The sequence below is a fragment of the Manis pentadactyla genome, chromosome 17 (assembly GCF_030020395.1).
Source record: "Manis pentadactyla isolate mManPen7 chromosome 17, mManPen7.hap1, whole genome shotgun sequence".
In the NCBI taxonomy this organism is placed as follows: Eukaryota; Metazoa; Chordata; class Mammalia; order Pholidota; family Manidae; genus Manis; species Manis pentadactyla.
The window spans coordinates 22326811-22347270 of record NC_080035.1 but is presented as its reverse complement, the minus strand read 5'-3'; the positions used below and the strand labels follow the sequence as shown (position 1 = coordinate 22347270).

Genomic DNA, 20460 nt, shown 5'->3' with positions numbered 1-20460 from the left:
CTAGCTGGGGCCGACAGCACCTCCCCTGACATGCAGGTCGAGTCCGAGCTGTCGACTCCCAAGCAACTTTAGGTATAGATTATATAGGATTTCCACAGCCATTACACCAACGTCCATACATTACCACAACCAATGAAGTTAAAACACACCCCATGCTTTAACCAATAAAGTTGAAACGGGGACCCTCCGCTTGCCTGACCTTTGCACGAGCATCCTTAACGTCTTGTCACGAGTTTCGTCCCCACGAGTTTCATCCCCCTTAGGTTATGGAAACTGGGTGGCTCTCGCTCTAGGGTGTTTCCTGCATTCCTTTACAGCTATTCTCCAGGACTTTCCCCTAAAGACTGCATGGTTTTTGAGGACACAGACTGGCACAAAAAGTCTGGTACAGTGCAAACAAAAAACACTTAAAAAGTTCCAAAACTGTAGCGTGAAGACTAACTCCATACTAATCTCCCCAGAGTTGGTGCAGTTGTTTCTTGCATATGTTTAACAGTCTTGGCTCAAACCACCTCAATGTAGTTAAAGATGGACAATTTAAAGATATATTTAACAGGAAATGATGACATTTAAAGGGTGTAAGTCCGGGGAGAGGAAATCCTGGGGCAAAATACCTCTAAAACTGAAATCAGTCACAGGGAGAAATAAAGTTTAAAACCCGTTTATTGCTTACAAACTGCAGGCCAAGGCCATCTCTACCTCTTACTCAGGCAGAAGCAAAACCAGCCCTCCCCCTAAGCCCTCCTTTGCCCAGGCAATTACCCACTGATATGGAGATGAACATCTCTTCACCCTTGAGGGGCGCCTGTTGATATGCAAATGATCCATACTTCTCTCCACCCCTGAACACCTGTTGATATGCATATGTACTAAAGCCAAGCGAGATATTCTGGAAATATTACAATTTTACCCACAAAAGGGAAAAAAGTACAGATATGTCGGAAAACTGCTCTAGACTTGGAACTTGACTTTAGATATACACAACAAACTCTTTTGCATGATTCCTGGTCAAGGCTCTTCATTATAAACCCTTCAGTTTTTTCAACTCTAATGCTCCTGACCCCTCAGAACCTTTGCATTCTTCCTTTTGCCTGTCCAAATCCCCTCCTTTGGATTATCTTTCCTCTTTGTTCTCAGTGAACTTTTAAAATGATCTTTATAATATTTACGTTATTTTGTTATTTGTGTTTAAGAGTTTGTGAGTTCCTTAAGGACGTGGTCCTGCGCAGACTTTTGCTGGACTCCTCTGCCACCCCGGCGCGGGCCCTCAGCCCTTAGTCCCTGAGCAGCCTCTCAGTAAGTGTGTGGGGAACGCATCCTTCCCAAGCGTTGTGGCTACTGCGGTTCTTTGCTGCCAAGGACCCGTCCGGTGGCCATGCACTGGGGCCTCCCGGCCTGGCAAAGAGAGGGTGAGCAAATGGTTTCACATGCCAGCGCTGCTCAAATGGTGCAGAGCGGGTCTCTCCTGCCTTCCAGGTTAACAGGAACCCGTTCTCCTAATTCCAGTAATCCCAGACCAGTCTTCCTGGTAAATCCTCTGCGCGTTCCCAAACGGGCTCCCACCCTGTGCCTTTAAGGTGAGGGTAGGGAAGGCCAGAACTAGGGAAACGAACCGGAGACACAGCCAATCATGTCTTGTTTTTCCCGGAAGGGGCGGATCCTGGGTGTGTCCTCGGCCAAGCCGCGCCGGATTGGAGGGTCCCGGGCTGCGCGCCGTGGCGGGAGTTTTCGGATGTGTTGGCTACGGCCTCGCTAGCAGCGGTTGGGCTGAGCCGGCCGGCGGCGTGGGCGGGCGGCGGAACCCGGCAGGGGAGTCCAGCCTGAGTTCCCCACCAGTGACTTGCAGGGCGACCACCTTCTTTCCGTCTCCTGGAGCTGGGGAAGGATGGATCGGCACCGGCCGCGGCTGCACCACCCAACGCAGGGCTCCGCCGCCGGGACCCCTTACCCGTCCGCCGCGTCGCTCCGCAGCTGCCGGGAGAGCAAGGTGCAGCGCAGAAAGGGCCCGCAGCTCCCTCCGCTGTCCGGCGGCGCGGAGGAGCCTGGAGAGAAACGCCCCAAGTTTGTAAGTTTCTCTTGGAGCTGGGGTGGGCAGCCCCCGCGCTGCAGACTGGCTGGGGCTCAGTCCTGGGATACTTGAATTTCATTAAACTCCTAATTGGCTGACAGGCATGGGTGGGTCCGCAGGACCTGGGGTCTAAATTTTGGTCTAGATTTCCGAAGCTGCCAGTCTCTTTATAGATTTACAACGACAAGGTCCAATTCTATTCGGGTCCTCTGACAAATATCCTGATCACTGATCAGTGTTGCCCAAATTTCCTAAGTCTGACCTGGTAAGTATTTCGAATGTGTTGACGTCACCTAGGTGGACACTGCATTTTTTTTTAAGTCGAATACTCCCTACCCTCGCCTAGCGTCTGAGCGTATAAGGCATATCAAAGTGAGTTTTTAGGTGACAGTATTTCCTTTTCTGCTTGATCTTTAATCCCTGAGGAACTTTTTAAGGTAGATAACATTTTCCAAGTGGAAACGGCTTGTTTTAAAATTTGGCGGGCCATGTGTCACTGCTAAAGAATGTTCTGTTTGGGTTGGAAAGAAGTCTAAGTATTTCAAACTCTCTATTCTGGTTGCTTCTCTTGCTTACTTTAACACTCAAGAAAAGTGTCACACTTAGTGCCTTGTAAATCTTTTATGTTGGTGTGAACTAGTGAAAGAATAGGCAGTAATGATTATTTTGTTGTGTACTTTGTGTAAATAAATTACATAGAGGTTTGATTGATTTGGGGTGAGTCCAGCAGAATTGAAAATTTAATACTGATCCCTTCATTTTACTTAAGAGTATGGAAAACATTTTTTTAGTCATAGGTGAAATTTTACAGTACAGCATGTACTTTCTCTGAACAAACAAAAATTGTTAGGAATTTAAGTCAGGGTACCCAGATAAAGGGCATAAAGACTTGTGGATGAGGAGTGAGTTGCTAAGTGTGACAATTAGTTAAAAATGATAGTTGAATAAAACTGGAAGCAGAACTATGAGATGTAACAGAATACTGAAAATGAGGGACAACATGGATTAATTATGCAAAGTTAAGTATTAAGATGGCCAGAGGAATGGTGAAATTTTGCAGGAGGATCAGATATGTTGTTGACTGTTGTATTGACAGAGCTGAGGAATGAATAGAATGGGGTTAAATTGGCAAAGAAAGATTCTACCCAATATGGTAAGAATACGGTGGGGTATAGTGACTTTTCTCTTTACAGTCTACTCTCTGGGTTAATAATGTTGTTTCATTTTTGTCTCTGATGCCTGTGCTCCAGAATATGTGAGGTATGATTTTCTGACTCATTCCAGCAAGGAGGTCATGAAAACAGAACTAAATTAATATTTAGGTTAGTTTCATTTGAAGGATGTAGCAGGTGACTTGGGCTCGAGTCTCTGTGCTGTTTCTCATTTCTTAGGTATCTTAAAAAGGTTACTGTAAAGATGAAAAGACATCTAAAAGACAATACTTTTAAGTTGAAAAACTAAAACATCTAAAATATTGTGTTGTTTTTAGATAGGGGTCTGATTTGAATCATGACTTCATATTTAATTTAGAAGTAATTTAGACCCTATGTAATCTCTGAAACTAATTTATATTCATGCTTGCATGGGAATTTCTTTAGACATATTTTCCATTTCACTTATTCTGTCATCAGCTATATCTGATCTGCCATTTATTCTGAGTCTTTGAGTTCAACAATTAATAAAGAAGTTTCTGCAAGTTCTTTTTCAAGTCTGCCTGGGTATTCCTGATAGTTCCTTGTTTCCTCATTCTCTTATTTCTTTAGGCATTTCCTACTTGCCTCTTCTTATTTGACAGTTCAGGTATGTGCAATCTTTGGACTGTCATTCAGTCTCTCTCATGGTAGTTTGCTCTCTTCCCCTGTGCTTGTTGATCTTTGTAAACTCATTGCTCCTGACCTGTCTTTCGGGAGGCCTACCTGGGGATGCTTTTCTCTGGAGACTATTTGAGTCTGTTTCTGCCAGACGCCTGGGTGTGCTGCTGATTTGGTACCACCTGCTTATTGAAATAGGACTCTCTGAGGACTTGGAGTTCCACGTTCATTTCAAACTTTCTTCCTGGCCCAAGGCTCAGTATCCTAATCTCCAAATTGCCTTCTGAGCTGCTCTTCCCAAGCAGTCTATTTCTTACTGTTCTCAGTCCCACTTTAGTAACTCTTGTTTTTGGGGTGGAGAGTGATCTTTGAATCCTCACGAAATCTCAGCAATGCCTCAAAAAGTAATTGTTCTGTAGTTCACTTTGCTGTGCTGATGGAGTCGGGTTGGTTCTTGGCTTTCTCTTGTTTGGGTGTGAAGTAGTGTCAGCCTAAATCTCTTCAGGTCACCCACTCATTACGCCACCTAGTCGCTTTTGACTGGTCCCAGTAGTGTGGGCTGATGATGTCACAGGAGAAGGTATAGTTTAGGTGTTTGATGTTTTGCACATTCTACAAAGCTGCAAGCTGGTAGAACTGAGGGGTAAACAGGCCATTTGCTCCTGTCCTTTGTTGATTTAAGAGGGCAGGAGTTTCTAGTGCCCACTGAAATCCTGTTTAGTAATTACTTTGAACCGAAACAAAGAGGACAAATTCTTGTTTTCCACCGAATGTAGAGTGTGGGTTTCAAGTTATTTTTGAATTGTGAATAAAAGTTGGTAGTATAGGACCTCCCTGCATAGAAGTGTATAAGTAGTAGATATTAGTGTACTCTAAATATATGGTAGTTTGCACAGTGAATCAACTGCTTTTGGGCTGTTTGTGAACTAATTTGGTCTTAGTAGAATACATGGAAGCAATGAGCACTGAGATGCTAGGGATAGTCACTGGGGGACGGATGCAACTGGAGGGGACTGGGAGCACTGGCAGGTACCTGGGTGAAGACTTTGTGCAGGTAGATAGAATTCAGTAGGATCATTAAACTTGGGACCTGCCCTAGGTCACACCCCCAGTCCTTGGAACCAGGTCCTATTTCCCTTCTAGAACAAAACAAAACAGTTGTCTACTCAGCATGAAAAGCCTTTCAGTAACACTGGGCACTTCATTTCTCCCTCCCACTACTCTTAGAAACACGCAGTACACACCACGGTGGCCACCAGATCCAGACTGAGCACAGAACACGTGGCTTCTGGAGAAGTCTCCATTTCTAGGATATGGACCCGTCTTTTGAAATTGGTGATTCAAATTGGCAGAGTAGCTCCTCTTCTTTTTCATTAGGAATATCCTTTAAAAATTCTCACAGGCTTTAGTGTAAATCTTACAACGAATCTTATAGTTTCCATGTAATAGCTTGTTAGTGATTGTTTAATTATGTCATTGCAGTATCCTTGCTTTTTGTTGTGAGCGATTGGTCACCCTGTCCAGTAACATGTTATGTCTACCATGTTTGGGTACCATTAGTAGTAACAGTTAACTTTTATGAGTGAGCCAAACACCGTTCTAGGTGCTTTATAAATATCAACTCTTCTAATCCTTGCAACAACCCTATGAGCTAGGCAGTATTATTAGCCTTGTTTGCTAGATAGGAAAGCTGAGGTATGGAGGTTAAATTGCTGAAGTTCACACAGCTGCCATTTGGGGCGGCTGGGATTTGAGGCTCGGCAAGCTGTCTCGTGTGTACACATCCTTGGTCACTGCCCTGTTATTACTCTTACGCGACTGGGAGTTTTAATCTTTACTACTTTTCTCATTCATAAAACATTATCAGTAGTTAGGAATACCTTAAATGAATATGGAATTAGCGGTTTCCAGATTATAGGCAGGATGTGAAGTGGTAAGAAGTATTAGGTGGGAGAACTACTGTGTGTTATACTGGGAATTTGAGTCAAGTTGAAATCAGAGTTGGCTTGGTGAGATTAGTGCATGCTCCCCTAATTGCTTTTGGTTTATTTGGAGGCAGATGTTATAGGGTGACTAATGACCTCCCGAAAGGCATTCACATCTTACTTCCTAGAACTTGTAAATGTTATTTTATATGGCAAAAAAAGGACTCTGCAGGTATGATTAGGTCAAGGTTTTAAAAATGGGGAGATTATCCTGGATTATCAGGGTCGGCCTTACAGGCAAACATATGTATCTTTATGAGAGGGAGGCAGAGGGAGATCTGAGAGTAAGAAGAGGAGAAGGAAGAGACTGATGCAGCCACAAGCCGAAGAAGCTGGCAGCCATCAGAAGCTGGAAGAGGCAAGGAATGGTTCTCTAGGGCTTCCAGAGGGAGAATAATACTGCTGACATCTTGATTTCAGCCCAGTGGAACTGATTTTGGACTTCTGGTCTCCCAAACTGAGAGAATACATTATCGTTTTAGCCATCAAGTTTGTTGTAATTTGTTAGGGCAGCCATAGGAAATGAACACAGCAAATGTAGTTATGAGGGTAACCACCCTGAAAGGGTTGGTTTAACAGTTTATAAATGTATGCTTTGGGAGAACCATCATATTCATTTAAATCTCTTTCTTGTGGTACCATTTTATTTTTGAAGGTTTGGGATTTGAGGGGATATTAGATAACCACAGTTATGTCCACTGGAATAACATCTAGAAACTTCATTTATCTTGCTCCGCTGCAGCATTTTCATAGTTGCTTGAAAGCTGAGAAAAGGTGGAGATGATATCTGTGTGCTCTTTTTTGAATTTATTTCTTTAATAAGTCTTCAGCTAAAGAGATGCTTTCAGCTGTCCCAGAGTTAAACTGTCAAGAAGTGGGGATTGTGTTCTTAGTTGAAGGCGTTAGGCACTTGAGTTTTATTCCTGTCAAAATTTCATCTAACCCATCAGACACTAAAAGCTTTGCAATGTAAAATCATTTTATTCAGGCCAGTATTTAAATAAATTGCTCTGAATTGACCCAGACTTTCTTTCCTTTCTATTCTTCCTAACAGAGAAAGTAAATTTTTTGCTTGTTTGTTAATATATGATTTATCAAAAGAAAGAAAATAATCAAGTGGCTTTTGGGGAGTACATTTAGCTGCTGAAAATAGATGATATATAGTATTTATTACTTCTGGGTCACTCTGGATCTTCTCAGATAGAAAGGGGTGGGAATAGGAATGATTGTCTCAGATTTAGAGCAAGACTTAATTGCTTTTTTCAGAGACTCATGTCTTTAATTATGAAGCAAGCAAACTGACATACATTTATTACACTGTGAAACCTTGCATCTCATCTAGTCTGTCTTGTAGGAATTGCTTCTGAACAGATGTTACCTGAAACACCTTTGTGCAGTTGGTAGAATGCTAAAATTTGTCATGCTTTTATTATTGCTGTCTTGAATTAACTCTACTTTATGGCATAACTTTATTGCTGTGTCCTAGAATCTTTCTATATTTATTGCCTTATAAATTGGATTTAAAATTGGCTTTTTATATGGAATGTAAATTAACATGTGTATAACTTGTTTATGCTTGCAGAATAATACAAGAAAAAAACTGCTACGTATTACACTAATGTAATTGTCTTTAACTCAGCACATAGAATCCTCCAAACCAGGAATGAAATGAATGCTACAGAATATGCTTACCATTACATTCTGCTTGTTTATTTCAGAAACTCATTTGACTTTTAGATCTATAAAATATAGATTAAGCATAACCTTTTACTTCATGGGATATTAAGGATCAAAGCCTGAGCTTTCTTTGAACAGGATCTACAAAGGTAACTTTTCTCTCAGTATCAGCAGGGTGGCACTGAAATAGCTTTCCACTAGGAGTAATTTTCTCAAATAGCAAATCAAGTATTTGTTATTCAGTTAGGGGAGAATTTAAGAGTTTAAGTAAGTTAAGTTTTGGTGCTGGAATATTCAAGTTACTAGCTAATGAAAACTATTTGGAAAAGCTTGCCACAGATTTTATTCTTCAAAAAGACCCACTGCCTTTCATGCTTATGTTTATTTTTGTAAAAGAGGCATTGTGAGTAATGTGAACAATGACTTGTACCATTTTTAGGGCTTGAATCCTAGCTATGTCATGTACATCAGCTGTGCAAATTTGGGCAAGGCACTTTACCTCTGTGCCTCTATTTTCCCATGGATAAAATGGGGTCACTGGAAGATTAGAAGTTATGTGATGGGCCCGCAGTTGTACCCGGCTCATTAGAATTTATAGGTAAATATTTGCCATTTATAGGATTGTTTTTGTTGTCATCATTAGTAGTAATAGCCAGAGTATACTTTTTGTCTACATTTTAGGGTATTGGAGATATTACATTGGATATTTGAGTAACTTTATTATAGTGAAAAATCTTAACTGGACCAGGCTTTTTCCTCATGGTTTGGCAGAGGCAGAGTCATTCTGCTCTCAATTCTTGTCCTGGCATGCCAGCCGTCATTCAGATTCATGCAGACCTCTTATTTTGGTGGCTGAGTGGTCAGAGCGAGTTTCTGAAGCTTTCTGATGGGTGATTTTATTTGTAAAATGAGAATCATTTTATGAAACTTATGTACAAATGAAACTTACAGAAAGAAACCTATGAAGAAAACAACCTCAAAGTTAGAAAAAAATTTTTGGTGATGCTCCAGTGTAGACTTGAATGATAATAAAAATGATGTTATGTATATATGTATAAATAGAATACTAAGTGTAATTCTTCATGCTTACGTCTCTTTACCACTATAAAACCTAAAAAGACTTAGATATAAAATCCAAAACAAAACTACAGAACCAATAAAGTGTAAATGAACCGCATTAATGTGATTGATAATGTTTTGCTGAAATTAAGTCATCATTTTTTGGATTTAATAGTGGAAAGATATGTGTATGGTTTGCTGTTTTCCTTTTCATCAACTTGACTCTTGGATGAAATGGAATCCCAGAAGCTGAGGAAGCTAAGTACAGAGTGTTAAATGCAGACTCAGTCCCACAGTTGGCAGAGGCGTGTCATCAAACATCACTGTGTTTTTCATGAGATCTCGACTTGAGGCTCTGGGTGAGGTAGTGAATACACATAAGTCTGTTTATGATGAAAATAAAATAGCTATGTGTCAACATTTTTTAGGAAATTCTGTGAAACAGTTGAAAAAGAGCAGAAAGAGTTGGAGCCAAGACCACCAGCATCTATATTCATTTTCCTCTTGACATTTAACTCCCCGTAGCTCTGGGTACCTGGTTCCACCTATGTGTCATTTTGGAATTGTGGGCAGCCCGGTGGAACTGAATTCTTCCTGAGGGGTGGGGCTAGTGAGAACCTGTGTGGCACGAATGCTGACGTCGTGTGGTCTCCTCTGACACTGTATTGGTAGTCTGCGCGCATGCAGGTATGGGCACCGAAAGTGCCTGACGAAAGCTGGTGGTAGAGTAGTCATTCAGATTGTCCAGAATATGCTTAAATACAAACTTGAAAAAGTTGTACACAACTGAAGAGTCTGTGGAAGGGCTCTGCACACCTCAGTTAGGAATCCGGAGATGACTAAGTCAAGATGTTAGAAGAGTACTTGAATCAGGCAAAGGTTTTAGTTTCTTCCCTGGTGATGAGCTAAAAGTGATTAGTAAGTATTTATCAGTAGTGAAGAATGTGGACAATGTGCTTCACAGCAGTTTACTTCTACACAGTTTTCTAAGTGCAAACCTTTCCCTTGCACTGAAAAAAAAATTTCTTTTTATCATGCAAAAGAGAACACCATGTACTTGCCAGTAAGCTTCAGAAATGAAACTTAATAAATCCTATTGAAATGTCCATTTTGTCTCTTTATATATAATCTTTGCTTTTTATTTCCTTGAGGTGAAGGCTTACAAAGGCTTTATTACATTGTATTTTTATTTTAAGGGAACTTCGTGGGTTACAGATGGCTAAATACCTGTTCAGTTCTCTCCAAGGAAATTATTCTAATTCTAGGCCATTCTAGATGTAAAAAAAAAAACCGCATGCTTCTTTTGGTATAGAATTTCTTGAAACTCTTAGTAAGATACATTGGATTAGTCTAATTGTAAGATCCATAATATTGTATTTATTTGGCTAATTTTGTTGTGAAGTATTGTCCCAGGATGTGGGGAGTTTATCCTGTAATTGTTACATTTTCCTGAGGTGGACTGTTTATTTGGGCATCATAAAATGAAAGTTTGTAACATTCATTTTTTAACTAGGATTTGTAAATTGGTAGTATTAATTATGGACTGTACTACAGTATTAAACTGTTTTTGTTTATCAAAACCTTGGGTAGAATGCAATTCATAATGACAGTTACAATTTATTTTTAATGAAAAATTTGATAGCCTGAGAAATGAACATGAAAAATAGAATGCACATAATCTGCAATCAGAAATTCAATGTGACTGACAGTTTAATTTCTTTTAAATGGTGACGGTCTCCAATTAAAACCATGTTCTAACTTCACTCAGTCTCTCTTCTGAGGATATTATTTTACTCTTACTGATACGTTATCTTGAATTTGATTTGAGTTGCTTCAGTCATGCGTTTGTAAGCTTTGGAAGCCTATTAGAGGCTTGATCTTAGAGGAATATGAAAGTTTAGCTAATTGAAAATCTATGCAAAATTACTATTGTAACCTTATACTGCCTGGTTCATTAATCCATTCATGATTATTTTAATTTAAATGTTATTGATGTACCCTAAATATCTATGTTTTTTAAAATAAAAGATTTCAGTGTGAAGGTGTCTGAAAGCATGTGAAGATTACCAGAAACACGTCTAAGTCACTGGAGAACTGAGGCTGCCAGTTCAAGCTTCTCCAGGGGTCTGGCCATGTGGCTTTAGAGCCCTGCCTCTAACCACTGTGATGAAAATGGCCTGGGCTGGTTTCACGTATGGCTGTATATTCTTTGGCAAATTAATTAACTTTGGTGCCTCAGTTTTCCTTTCTGTAAAATGGAATAGATAGTCATAGTACCTATGTTTATAGATGAGTGTGAGGGTTAGTTGAGGTAACCCATGTTACAGTAGTTTGGGCACAATGCTTAGCAGTTAGTATGTGACAACTACTAATAGTTCTTTTGAGGACACCAAAGTAGGGGAAATCCCATCTCTGTAGTGTTGAATTATCTAGGGTTGGTGTGACAGGATCTGTTATTGACAGCATTTTGCTTTCCTACTTCTCACCTCCTCCTTCCTCATTCTTCCAATTCTGCTGGACACCTGTATTATGTCCAAGGACCTGATCTTAATTCGAATGAGGAACACACCCAGAGGTTTATCCCCTGGACATATTCCGCCCTTTCTTTTTCCTCTAGACCTCCAGCCCCTTGACCTTGCCTCTCTGTCAGCCTCCTGCTGACAACATTTGCTCCACACAAAACCCACACTCCACAGATGTAGCCCTGGACTTCCTTTCGAGCTAGGGTGCCATGATGTGCCTTGCCTCAAAACTGACAGAGGGTAGAATATAAATAAATAATAGAACCTCTGGTTTCCTCCTCCAGTTGCCCAAGAGCTCCAAACCTGGAGCAAGCTGACAGGCCTTTCTGTGGCTGAGGTGGCTGCATCCTGGTGGAAACCCCTCAGCTGTGTGAACTGATACCCTTAGATATCAGGTATCTATCTACGGGCATGCAGATTAGCTGGTCCTCAAAGCCGCTAGATAATAATCTTCAGCACTATAGCTACATTTATTCAGCTCTCACAGTGGGTTGGACATTGTTTTAATCATTTAATACTAATACTTCAGTAGGTACTCTCATCATGCTTATGTTGCATGTGGTGAAGATGATGCCAGGGTTCTTGTTTGCAGAGTCGAAGAATGAACTTCGCAAACAGTCAAGGTAGGAGAGCCAGGGAGACTTTTATTGAGAGATACAGTGAGAAGACAGACAGAGCTCCTGGCTTATGCCAGGAGGGAACAAGAGAGTCCTGGGTTGTACGTTGTCTAGGGGATTTATAGGCAGTGGAGGACTTTTGGGAACTGAGGGCTTAGGGTGTGGACTTGTACCACCTGCCCTACCCTCAAGGTGGGCTCAGTTGTTGTCTGTTTGCTAGGGCTATTTACAGTGAAGTCACAGGTTATGCTGAGATACCCTTGGGGAACACTCAAACATTCCAGGCCAAGTTGGTCCTGGCCTTTTGACCTTTAACTGGTCTCACTGAAGATGTCTATATTCCTAGTCTGGTATCTTTACCCTAGAGAATTAGTGTGACCTTGACTTTCCATAATGCGGAACCCAGTTTCCGTAAGGACTTTATATTGTTACATTGCTTTGACTGTAAATGTCTTGCCTTGCTTTTTCTAGAGGCCCTCACCCTACTCTGTCTAAACCCGTGGTCCCTGTCTCAGAACTAAGGCCAGGAGAGAGGTTTGGTAACTTTCCTGAGGTGCTGTAGCTGGGAGTAGGGAATGCTGATAGACACCAATACAGCCAGTCTGGTCCAGAGTCCTAGCTTTAAACTAGCTCTCAGGTTACCTCTTTTTCCATTTCTCTTAGCACTTATGCTAAACAGTTATTATTCTCTTTACCTTCTCTATGGGCCTGATTCCTTTTTGTTATAAGTAGTTTTTTAAACTGAAAAAGTAATGTATGTATGTAACTCCCAGGGGAAAATCCTGGGGCAAAATACCTTTGAAACCAAAATCAGTCAAAGGAAGAAGTAAACTGGGAGAAACCTGTTTATTTCTTACAAGTATTCATTGTGCGTCGCATCTCTCTCGATCCAGCTGCAGAAGAGGAGAGAGCTCTACCCAACCTCTCTGGTCCAGGTAAGCCCTTGCTTGCCCTTGTAATTACCTACTGATATGGAGATTTTACCCACAGCCCACCCCTCCAGATATCTCGCCTTACAATGTACACATTCCCCTTCTTCCACAGTGGCCCCAGTGCAAGAAAATTGGAGCATTGTAACCAGACTAATAACATAAAATCATGATAATCCTCAAGCTGGAGGATTCAGCTAGGTTCAAAGTCCTATGCAGATTAAGTCCACAGCTCTCCTATTCCACAGGCAGTCAGTAGCTGAAGAGGCAGAAAGTTCAGAGGAATCATTATGCAGCAGCTGCAGCCAGGGGGCGCATCCAGGCCACGGGGACTGCAGAAGAAAATAACCTTAAGGGCGATAAGATACATGTTTTAATGACACCAACATAGACAAATCTTGTCCATCAGGTAGGAGGCATGCAAAAGAATGGTCCTGTGATAGGACAGAGGCAGGAATGGGATCTTGGCCTGGTCTAGTATACCATTCATCCCCGTCCCTGTGGGAGTTACAGATGGGTCAATATATAGGGCTACAGGAGGTACATGCACTGCCATAAAGATAAAACAAAACTTCCCCATAAGATGCTCTTACCTCCCGGATGTTTTGGGTACACTACTGTGATCTTTGGGGGCCCCTCTGCTGTTACTACAGAAATACATACGAGACCGTCTTCCAGGTGTTTTCCCCAAGGTGCCAGAAGGGCCAGCCATCACTGGTCTATGTGTCAAAATGTCCAGGGCCACGTCCACTCAACAGTGTCTCCAGAGTTTAGTGCAGTGGGGACTGGCAGCAGGATGTGGCTCTGTTGGCCATATCCTGCCTTCAATAACTCCTCTATGGTTTGCACATACAGTTATATAGGAGAGGCAGCAATGTGTGTTAGGATATCCACTGGGCTCAATGCTCCTTTTCTGAGCTTCTTATTCAAATGCCATAGCACTGTCTATAAGCAAACTGACCAGCCCCATAGACTGTTGGTGTCTGACTTCAGGCCCAATTTCAACAAACCATTGTATCTTTCTATCATGTCTGCCCCGGTAGGGTTATATGGTACATGAAACTTCCACTTTATTCCTAATTGCTGCACCTATTCTTGTAATTCATGTCCAGTAAAGTGGGTGCCTTGATCACTGTCAATCACCTGCAGCTGGCCATAGGCTGCAAAGAGCTGCTCTAGACCCCTCTTAGTGGTTTGCTGATTTACATGACCTACAGGAAAAGCAACTAATAGGCTAGTAGCTGTAGCCACACAATTCATGGCATGCCAATGTCCTGAGACAGGCAGAGGCCCATACAGTCTATCTGCCACCTGACAAGGGGTATTGGCCCCTTTACTATTGTCCTGTGTTGCTGCAGGATGTGCTGCAAGTCCCTCTTAGAGCACACAAAGTACTCCTTCTGGGCTCTGCTGACTTCTTCAAAGGTCAGTGGCAAGTGCCACCAACGGGCTACAGCCCACAGTGTCTTTTGCCCTGAGTGCAACAAACGCTGATGTAACCACTGGGCTATATCAGAAGCAGGCTTTCCTTCTAACCAATGTACCTGGGCCAGTATGTCTGTTTCATCATTCCCTGGAGATGCCAAAGGCAAATGGCCAGTCACATGATAGACAGTAACTGTCTTAGTCTGACCGGAGGCCCATAGGTCTTGCCACAATTATTGCCTCCAAAGGGGCTAGTGACCAACCATCCAGTTGGCATGGTACCATGTTGGTGGCCACAGAGTCAAGCCTCGATAGATGGCCCAGCTGTCAGTACAGACAACTACAGGGGAGGTCTCCTGGGTGATTATGAGACATACTGCCCCAACTCAGCCCATTGGCTGCTCTTCTCCTCTCCAGCCTCCATCCATATTGTCTCAGGATGGAAAGCCACAGCCCTCCACTTTAGAGGCTGTCCACAACTGGAGCATCTTCAGGTATAGGGGCTTTTCCCTCTTGAAAAGGTCTCTTGGCTACCAATGGCTCAAAAACAAGTTCTTTCTGCTTTCCACTGGTATAGATCACTCCAATAAGCATTGGAGTTTTCCACTTAAGGGGCTAGTAGAGAGGGCACTGTGCTGTTGTAAATGTGCATCCCATTTGGGCAGTGTAGGCATCTTGGCACACTACTCCATGGCCTTTGGGTCTAGTCTCATCCATCCCACGATGGGATAGGTGGTTGTTGTTACCTTGGTCAGAACTATTCTGGTGATGGGCTCCACAGCCAGGAAGGCATGGTACACAGCAGCCAGTTGCTTCTCTGTCAAGGTGTACCAGACCTCTGCTCCTTTCCATAGTTGTGACCAGAATCCAATAAGTTGGTGTGTCTGTTCAAGCCGCTGCCAAAGAGCCCAGTTACATATACATCTAGCTCACAGGGCCTTGATGAGTCCGTTACACTCAAGGCCTCTATGGCCTTGACTGCTCGCTTAGCAGCAGTAAAAGCAGCTGCATATGTCTCATCCCAGGCCCACCTGATGCCCTTTCATATCAACCGGTATAAGGGGTTCAGAATCTGGGCCAAGCACAGAATAAACACTCTCCAGTAGCCCAAAAGACCCCCAAATTCTTGTAATACTGCCACAGTGGTAGGGATAGGGAAAGCCTGGACCTTGTCTATGACTGCTTCAGGAATAAGTTTAGTTTTACCTGACCAGACAGCCCCCAAGAATTTTAAAGACAAACTAGGTCTCTGAACCTTGGTGAACCTCCTTTCTCCTGTAGATGTTGCAGCAGTCTAGAAACTGCTCCTTTTAAATCTGCAAGAGAATCAGACATGAGCATAATATCATCAATGTAATGATACAGCCACACCGTTTGCAGTTTCTTCCATGTGGCCAAGTCCTGGGCTATAAGTCCGTGACAAATGCTGGGACTGTGGAGGTGTCCCTGTGGAAGGACAGTGAATGTCCACTGCCGGCCTTCCCACATGAAGGCAAACCATTCCTGACTTTCCTGTGCTAGGTCAATTGAGAAGAAAGCATTAGCAAGGTCTACAACATAATGATATGTCCCCAGTTCATGACTTAGTGTGTCAACAGGGATGCTATAGAGGGGACAGCAGCATGCAAGGGGGGTGTGACTTTATTCAATTCCCTGTAGTCCACAGTCATATGCAGGAGCTGTCTGGCTTTTTCACTGGCCACACTGGGGAATTAAAAGGACTGTGAGTGGGCTTTATGATGCTCACCTTCTCCAACTCCTGTAGAGTTTCTCCTATTTCCTTGTGCCCTCCAGGCAATTTATACTGTGTAGTATTTGTCACCCACTGAGGTACAGGCAGAGCTACAGGCAAGTGCTGAGCATGTCCCCTCAGAACTGCCTTTACTACACGTACCCTCAGTCTGAACTCACCTGCAGTGGTCTGTAACTACAGGCCCTGTAGGATATCTACCACCAAAATATATTCAGGGATGGGAGAAATGTACATAGTATACTCCTTTGGGGGTAAACACTCTATCTCCAATGGGATTTGGGCTTTCTTCACTCTAATTGCCTTACCGCCATATCCATCTCTCACAGCAGGGGTCCCAGGAAAATGCTCAGGGTTGCCATAAGTCAGAACAGTCAGCTCCTGTGTCCACCAGTGCCAGGACACATTGTACAATCACAGGGGACCAATGAATTGTTAATTCTACATGTGGCCTCTGGTCCCCACCATGTCCCCCAAGGTAGGGGACTTGACACTCCCCTCAAACTGTAATGCCCAATCATCCTCATGTGGGGGTGAGGGCCCAGACAGAGCCTGAGGACTGCCCCCCAGGGGGTTTTGCAGGGACACAGGCCGGACATGGGGCTTTGACTCTGGCTTCTGTGTCCTGGACCTCCGTGGCTGGAACTGCTGCTCTGGTGCCACAGTTCTAACAAGATCCTATTGGCCTGCCCATCAAGTGTTTCTTTCATTACCCTGGCCTTTGTCAAATCAACTTGCATCTGGGTCTTCAAGACCTTCACGGGGCTCTTTGCACTCCTCCTTTCAGGCGTAGCCCGTACTTCCTTCCGGGCTCTTATTGTTTCAACCTCCCCAGATCTGCTGAAGTATGAGTAGCCTCACGGGTTGCCCTATTTGGGGGGCAGGAATACTCACTAGGGACCCAAAGAGAGATGGAGGAGCTGTATGGAGCACCAGATTTCTCATTCCTGTGGTGAACAATTCATTGGGGCCTTGGGGGATCCATATTAAAGCTGATATTTTTCATGTCCAGCTCCTGTAACACCTGCTGGAGCTCTGCGTATGTTTTCTAGCTAGTGGGTAAGAATGGTGAATAACCCAGATTAGGCCAAACTGCCCTGATGTCAGCTGTCAGCCAATCCAGAAACGCCGAATTCCCTGAGGTGTGACAGGCACTTTGTAAGCGCTCCCAGAGAGAAGGATGAATTGTCAGAGAAGTCAGTCTATTTATTTCAGAACCCAGCATAGCAATGTTTTCCACCCCCATATCCCAGAGACACAAAAGCCATGGAGGTAGAGGTTCCGATGGTTTCTGCCGATACCTGATGCTCATGTCCACCAGCTCATCCTGGGTATAGGGATGGAGCAAGGAGTGTTCCACAACCTGGGGAGGGGGCTGCTCCTCCCCCTGAGGAGCCAGAGGTTGTTGCCTTTTTTACTTAATTACAACCAGGTGGCCTGTAACACAGAAGAGGCTGGTACCTCGGGCTTTTGCCTCGGCAACCGATCAGCCCTCAGTCACAGATCAGCCCTCAGTCATACCCCGTCATCCTCTCCCGAGATCTCCTCTATCATCTCTGGGGCTGAAGGTACTGCTCTTTCCTCTCCCTCCCCCATGACCTCCTGCAATGTGGCTTCTGCTGCCTCCCCCCTTGCTGCTGCTAAGGAATTTTCCAGGAGTGTTACCTGTTTTCTCAATAACTGTCTTCCTTCCTTAAGGGCATTGTATAGGTCATTGCCCAGCTCCTCCAAGTGATGTTGAAGTGTGTCTCTCTCCTGCTGAAATCTCTCTCTCTCCTTGATAATCCTCTCTCTCCTCGATAACACTTTCCACTATCTCGAGGAAAAATCTACAATCCCAGCTGCTACATGGCCACTCAGGTCCTCTAAGCAGTCTTCTATCTGATGGATACTTTTGCAGCTTCCCGTGTTTCCACCCTTCCCCAATTCTGGGGAAGGCCTCACCCCTCTAGGAGGTGCTTTACCCTAGACCAATTCCCCACTAGGGGCTCCCCAATTGGAAGCTCCACATATAGGGGTTTCCCGAGTAAAGCTGCACCCTTTACCACTGCAGCCACTGGGGCCTCCCCTCCATCCCTTAGGCAGCCTGCCTGGGGGTTGCCCTATGTAGACAGATTTCGGGTTCAGAGGTCCTGCCGACTATCACCAGATGTAACTTTTGGGGGGAAATCCTGGGGCAAAATACCTTTGAAACAGAAATCAGTCAAAGGAAGAAATAAAGTTTAAGAAACCAGTTCATTTCTTCCAAGCTGTTGTCACATGTCTCACTCAGTCTGGGTGCAGAAGAAGAGAGGGCTCCACCCAACCTCTCTGGTCCTGATAAGCCCTTGCTTGCCTTTGTAATTACCTATTGATATGGAGATGTACTACCTGTCTCTACCCCTTGGAAACACCTATTGATATGGAGATACACTAAAGCCAGGCAAATGATTCTGGAAATAATTGCAATTTTACCACAATGTATCTCTTAGAAAGCCAACAGTGTACAGAGAGAAATTTCCCAAGACTCCCTAACATTGCAAACCAGCAATTCAAGTTTTTTTGTACAGAGACAATAATGATTTTTGTTGTTTTCTTTTGTATCTTTTAATGATAATCTTTGTGTATGTGTAAAGCACCCACTCTGTACCCACACAGGAACATACCACAGTGTTTACTTAAAAGAGCTTAGAGATGGTTCCCTCTGCTCTTGTTACTTATCTTCCTGCCTTGAGAGAATATTCGATTGAACTTGCTCAGTCACCTGTTGTAGCTGTAATCTTGTATCTGCAACTCTTCCTCCTTTCTCCTCTAGTATCCAGAGAATGCCTGTTTTCCTGTTCAAGGTTAATCCCTTTTACCACTGTTCTTGGCACAGTCCCATTCCTTTAGGAATGTTTTACTCTTTATGGGCTCCATCGTTTAAGAAAGCTCAAATGTCGTCTTTAAAAAAAAAAAAGAAACGGAAGCCAAACCAAACAGCCTCCCTTTCCAACTTTCCCTCAACCCTTCTTACCCTCTGAATACAATGCTTTCCTACCTTCCCTTGTAGCCAAGTTCTGTGCGTTCGTTATTTTCATTTATTCAGTAAATATTTGAATGCTTGCTATACCAAGCATAGCACAGCCAAATCCAATTTGGTTCTGTATTTCCAGAGGCTCCCATTGAGTATGGTATGGAGAAAGAGGTATGAACCAAGTAGGAGGTATTCTGGGGAGTCCATGTGTGGATAAAATGAGAGTTCCTGTGGCCAGGAGTCTCACCTGGCCCTGGTTGACTTGCTCACTGCACACCTGTGTGCAATGCATGGCTGTTGACTCTATATAAAGAGCTCCACCCAGTGCTCTGGGCACGACACAGTGGCAGGGCTGCAAGGCTGCAGGAGAGCAGAGCAGAGGCTGGAGTGGTGGCAGTGCCGAGGACAGAGGCCCAGAGGACGGCTGTGCGGGACGACTGTGCAGAGAGGCCCAGAGGACGGCTGTGTGGGACAGCTGTGCAGGCAGAGAGGCCCAGAGGACAGCTGTGCGGGACGACTGTGCAGAGAGGCCCAGAGGACGGCTGTGTGGGACGGCTGTGCAGGCAGAGAGGCCCAGAAGATGGCTGTGCGGGCGGAGGGGCCCAGAAGCAGAGACTGGCTTGCTGCATGCAGACTCACTCTGAGTGAATGGGATTTTAGTGACTGACCTGCCACCTGGAAATAAAGTTGGGTATAACCCTTTCACCCCAAGAACGTTTTGCTGTCAATTTCTTTAGTCACATTGAATCCATAGTGAACTTGCCTGGAGCTGAAACCCATTGGCAAGACACCATGTCATGTAATCTTTACAAACTCAGGCTCTGGCCTTAACCTGGGTTTAAATATTGGCTCTGTATTAGATGGCTGTGTGACCTTGGAAAATTACTTTTGTTTTTTCCATCTGTGAAATGGGAGCGTTAGCACCCGTGTTATAGGTGAGATGTGATGATTCAGTGTGTTGTCATGGGGGTTAATACAGAAGTACTAAACAGCTCTTAGCTTGTTGCTGTTGTGATGGCATTGGTAAGGGTAGAGTGTGCTCATGAAGGAGGGATTCCATCGCCTCCTGCTGATTTGTCTACCTTGCCTTTGTTTCCTTCATCCCAGTGAGGTCACTTTCTCAGATTAACAATTGCCAGCCCAGTGGTGGAGTCTCAGGCTTCATCTTGCTTGACTTCTTCACAGTATTAGCACAGACCCCTCACTTCTTGAAACTTTTGCCATGATGTGCTCTCTTCTGATCTTTATTCTTCCCTCTTCTTGACCTTTTAAATTAGTATTCCCACATACTATCTCTGATCTCTTTTTACTTTTAACTCCTTTCAGCATGAGCTCATCCATTGCTTTAGCTTTTACTTCCACCTAGATCAGTGCTGTTCAATATAACTTTTTGTGATGATGGAAATATTCTGTTCTGCTGTGCCCAATTTGATTGAATTGTTAGATTTAATTTGAGTTAATTTAAATAGCCGTATGTGACTAGTGGCTGATGACAGACTTTGGCTTATATTCATGTTAGAGGGACTGCCTGTGGTATTCAGAGTCTTCACCTATAAGAAGGGCTGCGTTCCAATGATGTGACACTTCACTCCTGCTGGATAATGTGCATATCTTATTCTGGC

At 43.6% G+C, this 20460-nt stretch overlaps 1 protein-coding gene across 1 annotated transcript in view; it reads left to right on the top strand.

Annotated features, from left to right (window-relative positions):
* The first annotated feature begins 1004 nt into the window (after positions 1-1004).
* Positions 1005-20460, top strand: part of DIAPH3 (diaphanous related formin 3) — a 536969-nt gene continuing 517513 nt past the window's right edge. The window contains exon 1 of the mRNA XM_057494450.1: positions 1005-2065. Within this exon, the coding sequence (XP_057350433.1) occupies positions 1886-2065 (180 nt within the window). The 5' untranslated portion in view covers positions 1005-1885. The remainder of the gene's footprint in view (positions 2066-20460) is intronic.